General features: G+C 49.8%; 1 protein-coding gene across 1 annotated transcript; it reads right to left on the minus strand.

Moving 5' to 3' along the window:
* On the minus strand, positions 1–459 carry LOC147096080 (histone H1.3-like). Its single transcript, XM_085973767.1, has one exon. The coding sequence runs from the start codon at positions 457–459 to the stop codon at positions 1–3; it is 459 nt and encodes a 152-aa protein (XP_085829893.1).
* Positions 460–12,469: the final 12,010 nt, after the last annotated feature.

The following is a 12,469-nucleotide window of genomic DNA, read 5'->3' on the forward strand; positions in this document are numbered from 1 at the left end:
TTACTTCCTAGGTCTTCTCGATTTGGCTTTCTTCTCAGTCCGTCTTTTCCTGGGCTTCTTCGCGGCGCTCTTGTCCTCGCCGGTGCTGCCGGCGGCTTCCTCCGCGGGCTGGAGCTCGGCCCCGGCACCTTTCGACTGTTGGAGCTGGGGCTGCTGCTGCTCGCCCAGCTTGAAGGAGCCGGTTGCCTTGGTCTGCACCAGCAAGCCGTTGCTCACCAGGCTGTTGATGGCCAGCTGGATGGAGGCCTGGTTCTTCTTCACGTCATAGCCGTTGGCCAGCAGCGCCTTGCGGAGCGAGGCCAGCGAGAGGCCGCCGCGCTGCTTGCGGGCCGACAGCGCCTGCAGGATCAGCTGCGAGACCCGCAGCTCTTGCTTGTTGCGTGGGCGCCGGAGCTGGTGGGCCGCCTTCTTCGGCGGGGTGTGGCCGTGGCAGGCGGACGCTCGGGGCACCTTGGGCATGGCTGCGGCTGCGGCCAAGCTGATTCCTTCCACTGGAAGTGATGTGCCAAATAACTGCCTGAATCCATGAGGTTAAAACATAAAACTAAAGGCTTTTATTAAGTAAGAATCATGGCATCAATTTAACACAGGGCAACCATCATTCATCACCGACCCAGCCCTTATGAGTAAAACCCAGCTCTTATAAATAAGGCTCACACCAATCAGGAGGATCCAAAAAGGCGGAGCTAGGGAGGAACATTAGTGGTTACACCTGTAAAACATTCCAGACATTAACAAGTACAACAACAGACAATCCAGAACACAGAGTTATTTCATCACATTTGTTGTGTATGTACCTTTAAGGGAATAACTGGTCTCAGACTGCAGTACCAGCAGTGACCACCCCTGTATAAAAGGCCCTAGCAGGCTTCTGTAGTTTCAGTTTCCAGGTTGTCTCCATTCAGTAAAGACTTGTTATAATCAACTCCTGCAGTCCGTGTCTCAATTATACACGGACATAATGCTGGCGACGAGTAAGAAACGAACTTACCTGCAACTCGACAGCACCTCAGACGATGTTATTGAAGGTCGGAGCCAGAAGAAAGAAAAAAAAAATAATCCAAGGAAACTCGAGAAACGGGCGTCGACCGTGGGCAACCGCCCTCCAAATCATCGAATTGAAAAAATTGCAGGAGAGACTGTCGAGAGCCAGGCTTGGTTCTCCAGTCTGTGGTTTCCCAGCTAATCAGGCTGGTGGCAGGTAGTGCACTGATCCTTCCTGGGCTGCGGCGGGCTAGAGCTCAATCGGGTGGCTCTGCAACGGGGCCAGGCAGCGAGTCGGGAAGCAAAGAGAGAGAGAGAGGGTGGAGCACTCGGCGCGTCCGGTGCTTCAAAGCCGGGCAGCGTTCGGACCTAAGAAGAGGGAGGGAATTGTTCCAGAGGGTCCGCTCCACGACGGGAACGGTTCTTCAATTAACGGAGTAAATATTGAAGCGCGATAGAAAAATAAAATACCGCGGAGAACGGCGTTGGCAGCAGCGATCAGGGAGGCACGAAGACCATAGGGCATCGCCATTACAGGATAGTAAAATAAATATAATCGCCAGCAACAGCGTTGACAGCAGCGGCAGCAGCGGGAAATCGCGGGAGGCGCCATCTTAGATTTTCAAGATGCCAAAGACTGGCGATATCACTGCCTTCGATAATGCAATAGAAGACTGGACCACGTATGTGGAAAGAGTCAAGGTATATTGTGAGGCAAATGAAATAGCCGATGAGAAAAAGGCATCGGTATTGCTAAATTTAATGGGCGCAAGAATGTATGGCCTATTGCGGGACCTGATTACTCCAGCCAAACTGAAGGCGAAGAGTTTTAACGAAATTGTTGCTATCCTACAGGAAAACCTAAAGCCTACACCGCTGCTGATAGCAGAAAGATTTAAATTCCACAGGAGAAATCAGCATAAAAATGAGAGCAATGCTGATTACCTTACGGAACTACACAAGCTATCAAAGCACTGCCAGTTCGGAGCAGGACTGGCAGATACCTTACGGGACAAATTTGTCTGTGGACTCCTGAGTGAAGGAACCCAGAAGAGGTTACTCTCAGAGAAAGAGCTGACGCTAGATAAGGCTTTCAGCGTGGCAGTATCGTACAAAGCAGCAGCAAGGGGAGCTGCAGAAACACAACAAAAGCCACAGGAATACGGCACCCATGAAATGACACGGGGATTTGCAAAATGTTATCGCTGCGGCAGAACAAACCATGACCAGAAGGACTGCTGGCCCAAGGACAACATATGTAAGCAATGCGGAAAGATGGGACACATTGCACGAGTTTGCAGGTCTGGGAAGAAGACCAATGACAACAAAAAGGCTACTAAGGAACCGTACAGGAAAGTACAAAAGATGACGGACAGTAGTTCCGAAGACCAGATGAGCAATAGTGAATCCGGGAACAAGAGACTAAGCTGTCTCAAACTTCACAACGTAATCGCAAAAGAGGATCACCGAACCATTTGGGTCACCCTCATGATAGCAGGGTCCCAAGTCAAAATGGAATTGGATACAGGATCAGCTCTAACCGTCATGAATCGATGAGACTATGAGCGGCTATTCTCACACATACCCTTGAGAGAGACATCCATTGTCTTGAGGACGTATACGGGGCAAAAAGTATACCCCAGAGGAAAAATAAGGGTACCTGTTGAATACAACGGCAAGAAAATACGGAAATTGTATCTCTGCATTCTGCAAGATGGTGGACCACCGTTATTGGGACGTGAATGGATCAAAAAGATAAGTTTAGACTGGCACTCCATTCAGGCACTGACGGTGGCTGGTAAAAAGGATGATGACGTCACTCTTGGACGATTGTCAACAATCTTAGCTGACGCCAAAGAGGTATTTCAACAAGAACTGGGCACTCTTAAAGGCGTAACTGCAATTCCCAAGTTTTTCAAAGCAAGACCGGTACCATATGCAATTCGCCCAGCCGTCGAGGCAGAGCTGGAGAATCTGGAGAATGCAGGCATGTTATCTAAGGTAGACTGGAGCGAGTGGGCGACACCCATCCTTCCTGTCATGAAAAAAATGTTGGACAATAAGTCTGAGGAGCCAAGGAAGGTTCGCATCTGTGGGGACTTCAAGGTGACGGTGAACCCAGTCCTTCACACAGTACAATATCCCCTTCCAAGGATAGAAGATATCTTCGCCTCACTATCTGGAGGGACGCGTTTTACAAAAATTGACCTAGCACAAGCATATTTGCAGATGGAGGTTGAAGAATCCTCTAGGAAGTATCTCACGATAAACACTCACAAAGCTCTTTACCAGTATAATCGACTGGTATTCGGAGTAGCATCAGCTCCGGCGATATGGCAAAGAGCGATGGAACAAGTCCTGCAAGGGATTCCGGGGACTCAGTGTTACTTGGACGACATCCTAGTGACAGGTGAAGATGACAGTGAACACCTTGCCAACCTAGAGCAGGTGCTCACTAGACTACGTGAACATGGGCTATGAGCCAGTCGCCCCAAGTGCGAGTTTTTTAAGAAACAGATATCGTATTGTGGCCACGTGATTGATGAAGAGGGGTTGCATAAGTCCCCTGACAAAATTGAAGCGGTAGTTAAGGCTCCAGCACCTGAAAATGTGTTGCAACTGAGGTCATTCCTCGGATTGGTGAATTACAACCATAAGTTTATGCCGAATTTGTCCACAATTCTGCATCCACTGAACGCCCTACTACGAACGGGAGTAGCATGGAAATGGAGTGATGAATGCAAGCGGGCCTTTCAGAAGGGTAAGGACCTAATCACTTCAAGAGAAATATTGGCTCACTACAACCCATCACTACCGATAAGGCTGGCGTGTGATGCATCTCCCTATGGCATTGGGGCGGTACTGTCACATAAATTCCTTGATGGTTCAGAGAGGCCGATAGCTTTTGCGTCACGCTCGTTAATTTCAGCCGAGCGTAACTATTCCCAGATTGACAGAGAGGCCCTCAGCCTGGTGTGGGGGGTGAAGAAGTTCAATCACTACCTGCACGGTCAGCAATTTACACTACTAACTGATCATCAACCTCTCATCTCCATTTTCAACCCTCAGAAGGGCGTACCGATAATGATGGCACAACGGCTACAGAGGTGGTCCCTTTTCCTAGGGGCTCACCAATATGACATCGAGTACAAAGGAACTAAACAGCATGGGAATGCTGATGGATTGTTGCGCCTACCGTTGCCGATGGTGGAAGAAGAGCTGGCAGTGGATCCAGTGGAGTTATTCCACTCGACTATAGTCGAATGTCTCCCTGTGACGAATGCAAACATAGAAAAGGAAACATGAAATGACCCGACACTCTCCTGGGTCTATAATTTAACGGTGAAGGGATGGCCAGCACATGGCGAACCACTGCTGCCAGCATTCTCGCCGAGAAGAGAACAGCTGTCAGTGTGCAGAGGAACCTTGATGTGTGGATCCAGAGTAGTAATTCCACCCAAATTCAAGGATAGAGTGCTCAATGAGCTTCATGAGGGTCAGCTGTACAGGATGCCAGAAGGTCCAAAATGCCCCACCACAAGCCCCTCTACATCCATGGGAGTGGCCCTCATCTCCATGGCAAAGGGTGCACATTGATTTTGCTGGTCCCTTCATGGACTCGATGTTTTTAATTGCGGTGGATGCACATTCAAAGTGGCCAGAGGTAATAAAAATGTCCTCAACCACCACAGAAAAAACTATCGCAGTCTTACGAACCATATTCGCCAGGAATGGGCTTCCTGAACAGATTTGCTCTGACAATGGACCACAGTTTGTGTCTGAACAGTTCCGGAGGTTCTTAAAGAACAATGGTGTTAAGCATTACACATCCGCCCCATATCATCCAGCCACTAATGGATTGGCCGAGAGGTTTGTTCAAACATTCAAGAAGACTATCAAGGCAATGTGTAATGAAGAGATACCCCTACAACACAAGGTGGATAACTTCTTGTTTGCCTACCGGAATGCGACACATGCAGTTACCAACCAAACTCCAGCCATGATGTTCTTCAATCGAAGACTACGATGCCGCTTGGATTTGGTTAAGCCGAACGTCAGAAGAGATGTGGAGAACAGGCAGTTTCAGAATATGAATGAAAGGCCGACCAGGAGTTTTAAGATGGATCAACCAGTTTTGGCCCGGGACTACCGCACAGAGAAATGGCAGCCAGGAATTATCTGTACACGGCAAGGACCTCTAATGTATACCGTGGACGTTGGGGAGAGCATTGTAAGACACCATGCTGACCAGATTCTAGAGTCACTGGAAAACATCAACTCCACACCACGATCTGATACACCTGACGATGAAACCGAAGTACCAATTGCATCTACCGCAGAATCGGTGATATTGGAAGCAGACGAACCAATCAACGACATTGATCCCGACTCAACCTTGCCAGAAGAACCTGATATCCCAAAGAGGCGGTATCCAGACAGAATCAGGAAGCCTCCTCAAAGACTGAACTTATAATTGCTTAACTTCAACCAATGTATCTAGCAACCGTAATTGTAATTGTAATTAGTTATTATTTAGTTGTTAAATGAATGTTATGTACAGTTTATCTAAAAGGGGAGGAATTGTTGTGTATGTACCTTTAAGGGAATAACTGGTCTCAGACTGGAGTACCGGCAGTGACCACCCCTGTATAAAAGGCTCTAGCAGGCTTCTGTAGTTTCAGTTTCCAGGTTGTCTCCATTCAGTAAAGACTTGTTATAATCAACTCCTGCAGTCCGTGTCTCAATTATACATGGACATAATAACATTCACCCCCTGCTATAAATTCAGTCTGTCAGGAGGTCTGATAGTCCTCGGTACGATGTAACTCTTGCCGAGGCTCCTCCCGGAGTACCAACTCCGGTTCATCCAAATTCCCAGAATCATCAGTGTTTTCCACACTGAGGGTTTGTGTCTCTGAAGTTCCAATACCACAATTGAAAGCTCTACTCTCAGAGTCGAACTCTTTTCGAGCTCCAGCAGGTGCAAGATCTTTAATCGAGACCGTATCCTCTCGCCCATCCGGATATTGAATGTACGCATACTGGGGATTAGCATGAAGGAGTTGTACTTCCTCCACCAGTGGATCAGTCTTGTGGCCTCTCACATGTCTATGCAACAGCACAGGGCCCGTGGTCGTCAACCATGTGGGTAACGATACTCCATTAGTAGCTTTTCTTGGAAAGCTAAACATCCTTTCATGAGGGGTGGCATTCGTCGCTGTACACAAAAGAGACCTTATGGAATGCAGCACGTCTGGCAGGACATCCTGCCAGTGAGAGGTCGGCAGGCCTCACGACTTCAGAGACAATACGATAGCCTTCCACACTGTCGCATTTTCTTTCTCGACCTGCCCATTACCACAAGGGTTATAGCTGGTAGTTCTACTCATTGCAATCCCTTTCGATAGCAAAAACTGTCGCAATTCTTCGCTCATAAAGGAAGAACCCCTATCACTATGTATATAGTTAGGCATGCCAAACAAAGAAAACAGTTGGCAGAGGCATTTAATTACAACAGCACTGGTCACATCCAGACAGGGGATAACAAAAGGGAACCGAGAGTACTCGTCTATAATATTAAGAAAATAGACATTACGGTCGCTTGATGGAAGGGGACCTTTAAAATCGAGACTCAAACGCTCTAATGGTCGAGTTGCTTTAATAAGATGAGCTGGCTCGGATGGCTTATAGAAGCAGGGTTTGCATTCAGCACAAACACGACAGGTTCTGGTCATTGTCTGGACCTCCTTAATAGAGTAGGGTAGATTGTGGGACTTAATGAAGTGGTTCATTCTGGTAACCCCAGGGTGGCAGAGTGCATCGTGGAGACTTTGAAGCTTATCTATACCTAGACTAGCACATACTCCTCGTGACAAATCATCCAATGGCTCATTAAATACTCCAGGCCTGTACTGAATATCATAGTCATATGTTGACAGTTCTATTCGCCATCTTAAAATCTTATCATTTTTGATCTTGCCTCTCTGCTTAGTATTGAACATAAAGGCCACAGATCGCTGGTCAGTAATAAGCGTAAAACGTCGGTCAGTGAGATAATGTCTCCAATACCTGATTGCTTCGATAACCGCCTGCGCCTCCTTTTCCACTGAAGAATGTCGAACTTCTGGTCCTTGCAATGTACGAGAGAAGAAAGTTACTGGTCTACCAGCTTGGTTAAGAGTTGCTGCCAACGCAAAATCAGATGCATCACTATCCACTTGAAAAGGGATCTTCTCATCCACGGCACATACCACTGCCTTCTCAATGTCCCGCTTGATATTACAGAAAGCCTCCTGAGCTTCTGCCGATAGCGGAAAAGACGTCGACTTAATAAGAGGTCGGACTTTATCTGAGTAGCTAGCCATCCACTGGGCATAGTACGAAAAGAACCCCAGACACCTTCTTAAAGCCTTTACAGTGTGAGGTAAAGGTAATTCCTTAAGTGGGCATAATCTTTCAGGATCCGGCCCAATTACCCCATTCTCCACAACGCAACCAAGAATACACAAATGTGTAGTATTGAAGGTACACTTGTTTTCGTTGTAGGTCAGGTTTAACCTCTTTGCCGTCTCTAGGAACTTCGTGAGATTTTGATCATGCTCCCATTGGTCGCGCCCACAGATAGTAACATTGTCCAGATACGGGAATGTTACTTCCAACGCGTATTCATCCACCATACGATCCATCTCCCTTTGGAAGACGGATACCCCATTCGTCGCTCCAAAGGGCACCCTAAGGAATTGGTACAGGTGCCCATTAGCTTCGAAGGCCGTATAAGGTCGGTCTTCTATTTTGATAGGGAGTTGATGATAGGCAGACTTTAAATCAATGGTGGAGAACATGCGATACTGAGCTATCTGGTTCACCATCTCAGAAATACGAGGCAAAGGATAGGCGTCCAATTGGGTATACAAGTTTATTGTCTGGCTATAATCGACCACAAGTCTTTTCATTTCATTAGTTTTAACTACCACCACCTGGGCACGCCACGGGCTATTACTGTGTTCGATGATTCCCTCCCGTTGAAGCCTTTCCACTTCCTCTTTTATAAATGTTTTATCTTCTGAACTATACCGTCGACTCTTAGTCGCTATAGGTCTACAATTAGGGGCAAGGTTCACGAACAAAGAAGGTGGACTTACTTTTAAAGTAGAAAGGCCGCAGACTGGGAGTGGAGGCTGAGACCCACCATACTTAAGTGTAACGCTCTCATGCTGACACTGGAAGTCCAAGCCTAAAATTAAGTTCACACACAACTGAGGTAATATAAGGAGTTTAAAGTCCTTATACTCCGTATCCTTAATGGTCAATGTGACTTTACAATATCCAGTTACCTCCGAAGTAAGAGACTTGGACGCCATCACAATTTCACTTCGAGTAGGATACACCTTCAATGAATAGGAGTTAACAAGGTTGGGATGTATAAAACTTTCAGTGCTGCCACAGTCTATCAAACACCCAGTAGGATGACCATTAATCTTAATGTCCATCATAGATTTCGACAAGGAACACGGTATGGTCTGGTCAACCGTAACCGAGGCTAGAGTAAAACGATAGGCGGCAGCAGAGAAGACATCGGGTACAGGATTACCCTTACACACTTTACTAAAATGTCCCCGTTTCTTACATTTAAAACAAGTAGCCTCTCTGGCTGGGCATCTTTGCCTGGAGTGTTTAGATTGGCCGCAAAAATAACACTTAGACCCATGGGGTACAGCTGCAACAGTAGGATTAAGTGGAGGCTCCATTGCCGTTATGGATGCCTCCATACTTGGAACACATGAGGTTGAGAGAGACGCATGGGCTGATGCATACACTTCTAAATTCTTCTGGGCTACATCTACCGATCGAGCCGTAACAACGACTGTTTTTAAAACTAACGAGTCATTCTCGAGAAGTCTCTGTCTAATATAATTAGATCGAAGGCCAGATATGAAAGAATCACGGATGGCTTCTTCCTGATACAATATGGCAGAGATAGCCTTGTAGTTGCAATCCTTAGCCAAAGCCTTAAGATCCTGCAGGAAGTTATCCAGGGATTCCTCGGGTAATTGCCTGCGAGCAGACAAAAGATACCTGGCGTATACTTCATTAACCGACTTAAGGTACTGGGCCTTAAGAGCTGCAAGGGCCTCTTCATACGTAGTAATATCTTCAAATATAGAGTAAGTTTGCTGACTTACCAAGTTGGTTAAAAGACCCAACTTGTAAACCGTCGGATCGATCGATGCAATGACATGTTCAAAACATCGAAGCCAATGTGTAAATTTCTTCGATGCCTCTGCCAAATGGGGATCGATATCCAGACACTCTGGTTTCAAAAATCGATCCATCTTCCAAAGTTGTTACTTAATAAAGTTGATGTGCCAAATAACTGCCTGAATCCATGAGGTTAAAACTTAAAACTAAATGCTTTTATTAAGTAAGAATCATGGCATCAAGTTAACACAGGGCATCCATCATTCATCACCGACCTGGCCCTTGTGAGTAAAACCCAGCTCTTATAAATAAGACTCAAACTAATCAGGAGGATCCATAAAGGCGCTCTTTTGGTTGAACCAAACATAAACAAATAGACTGTAACTAATTAAACTTTAAATAAACCTTAACAAATCAAATTAAAATTTGGTTGTCCAAATCAATTATGCACTACAGTCCCCCTGGCGCCCACCGGTCGCGGAAGTACTCGAGCGAGCCGGCGGACACCGCGTGCTCCATCTCCAGGGCCACCCGGGCGTGAACATGGCCGCGGAAGAGAGGGAGGCAATCTGGCTGGACGACCCCCTCAACCGCCCGCTGCCTGGACCAATTGATGGCTTTTTTAGCCAGGCCCAGGAGCAGACCCACAAGGAGGTCCCCCAACCTGCCCACTCCCCTCCGCACCGGGTAACCATAGATCAAGAGCGTGGGACTGAAGTGCAACCAAAAATCGAGGAGCAGCCCCTTCAAATAATGGAAGAGGGGCTGCAACCTCTCACACTCCGTGTATATATGAAACACGGACTCCTCCAGGCCGCAGAAAAGACAGGCGGCCTGGGAGTCCGTGAACCTACTTAAAAATATATTGCACGGGACTGCTCCATGCAACACCCTCCAGGCCAAGTCCCCAATAGAACAAGGGAAGACTCCCGCATAGAGAGCCCTCCATTGGGGACCTCCGCCTCCGCCGGAAGGCAAGACGGCACGCCAAGGCGTGTCCGGACGGCAGGCGAAGATGGCAAAGTGAAGAGTGTGCAGGATCAGCCCGTACAGGAAATACCTCCATGCGGAATGAAAAGGCACGGAGGGTATTTCCTTGAGACGGCTCAAGTTGTGAGGCATCGGATCCCGAGGGGAGTTTCGGGGCCGGGCACCGATGAGGAATTCCGTCCGAACGGGGGAAAGCTCAGGAGGGATCACCCCACGCGCTTGAGCCGCTTCGATACACCTTGTGGCGCCGGGGCGCAGTGTCGCTTTCATCGACTTGATGGCATTGACCGCGAACTGGACGTTGGCCCAAGACATGCACCGCACCAACTCCTCCGGGGCCATCCAGCCCGCTCCTCCGCCATCAAGCAGGTCCCCGACTCTCGTCACCTTGCCAGGCACAGCCCTGCACTCCGCCAGCCACCCGAACCCGCGGACGTGGAGGTGCGGATTCCTGAGCAGCGGCTCCCGAAGGATAGCCGCCATTCCTGATGGGGGAGAGCTGCGCCTGGAAGCGATGGAGTTCCAAACCCATAGCAATTCCTGGTAGAAGACAGGCAGCTCCCGCAGGCTGGCACGTGTGCCACCCACTTTCACAAACAGGAGCTGCATGTCGTAATTGAGGCCGTGCAGCTGGCGGAAAAAATAGGTCGCCAGCGCACACCATCTCAGAGGATTCTTGATGTACAGGTATCTCTGCAGCGTCTGAAGACAGAAAGTCGCAGCCTGGGTGCGAAGGCACACCAGCGCCTGACCGCCCTCCCTAAGCGGGAGACTCAGAACTGCAGCAGAGACCCAGTGCTTCCTTTTGCCCCAGAAGAAGTCGATGAGCTTCTTCTGCATCTTGGCGACAAACGCAGGGGGAGGGATCAAAGTGAACAACCGGTACCACAACATGGCGGCCACCAGCCGGTTTATGACCAGCGCTCGACCCCTGTAGGACAACACTCGGAGCAGTCCTGTCCAGCGTCCTAAGCGAGTGGTGACTTTGGCCTCCAACTCTTGCCAGTTCGCCGGCCAGGCATCCTCGGCAGGGCTAAGGTAGACTCCCAAGTAGAGGAGGTGCGTGGTGCTCCAGGCGAAGGACCTGAACTCCTCCAGCAGGGAGTCCACCCGCCACTGACCCACCAGGAGTCCGGAACATTCCTCCCAGTTGATCTTGGCGGAGGGTGCGTCCGAGTAAATCTGCTGGCATTCCCGCATCCTCCGCAAGTCAGCGGGATCCGTGACCATGAGGAGCACGTCATCGGCGTAAGCTGAAAGGACCACCTCCATGCCCGGCCCTTGCAGAGCCAGTCCCGTCAACCTCTTCCGCAAGAGGCGCAGGAAAGGCTCTACGCAAAGGGGGTATAACTGACCGGACATGGGGCATCCCTGACGCACCCCCCTCCCAAAGCGAAGGGGCGCCGTCAAGGACCCGTTAACTTTAATCAGACACTCTGCGGCAGCGTACAGAAGTCAGATCCGGGCGACAAAATGCGTCCCGAACCCGAATGCGCGCAGAGTCCCGAAGAGATACTCGTGATCCACCCTGTCGAACGCCTTCTCCTGATCCAGGGAAAGGAAGGCGACCGACAGACCAGCCCTCTGGGAGTGGTGGATCAGGTCCCGGACCAGATGGATGTTATCATGGATAGTCCGGCCCGGGACCGTGTAGGACTGGTCGGGGTGGATCATGTGGGCCAGCACGGCGCCAAGGCGAGCAGACATGGCCCTGGCAAAAAATTTATAGTCCGTGCTGAGGAGGGAGACCGGGCACCAGTTCTTAAGGAGGCGGAGATCACCCTTCTTAGGCAGCAGGACAATAACTGCCCTGTGCCAAGAGAGGGGCATCTCCCCGGTCGCCAAACTTTCCCCCAGGACCCGCACATAGTCGCCCCCCAAGACGTCCCAGAATGCCCTGTGGAACTCCACGGTCAGCCCGTCCAGCCCCGGGGACTTGCCCCTGGAGAGCTGGCAGAGGGCGCCGGTCAGCTCCTCCAGACTCAGAGGAGCGTCCAATTCTTCGGCGCCCTCCAGGCCGACCTTCGGCAGGTCCTCCCACAGAACTCTGCGCGCATCCTCGCTGGACGGATCCGGAGAGAACAGAGCCCTGTAATAGGCGCGGGCCTCCGCGCTGATTCCCTCCGGATCCAAGACCAGAGATCCGTCGTCGGCCAGCAGCCCCAAGAGCTGCTTACGGACCCCCCGTCTTTTTTCCAGCGAGTAGAAGAAGGGGGAGCCGCGGTCCAGGTCCCACAGGAACTGGATCCGCGACCTCACATACGCGCCTCAGGACCCGACGAGCTTCAGGTCCTTC

This window comes from Somniosus microcephalus, unplaced genomic scaffold, assembly GCF_052327205.1.
Source record: "Somniosus microcephalus isolate GS21.2 unplaced genomic scaffold, FLI_Smic_1.0 unresolved_chr1, whole genome shotgun sequence".
Lineage (NCBI taxonomy): Eukaryota > Metazoa > Chordata > Chondrichthyes > Squaliformes > Somniosidae > Somniosus > Somniosus microcephalus.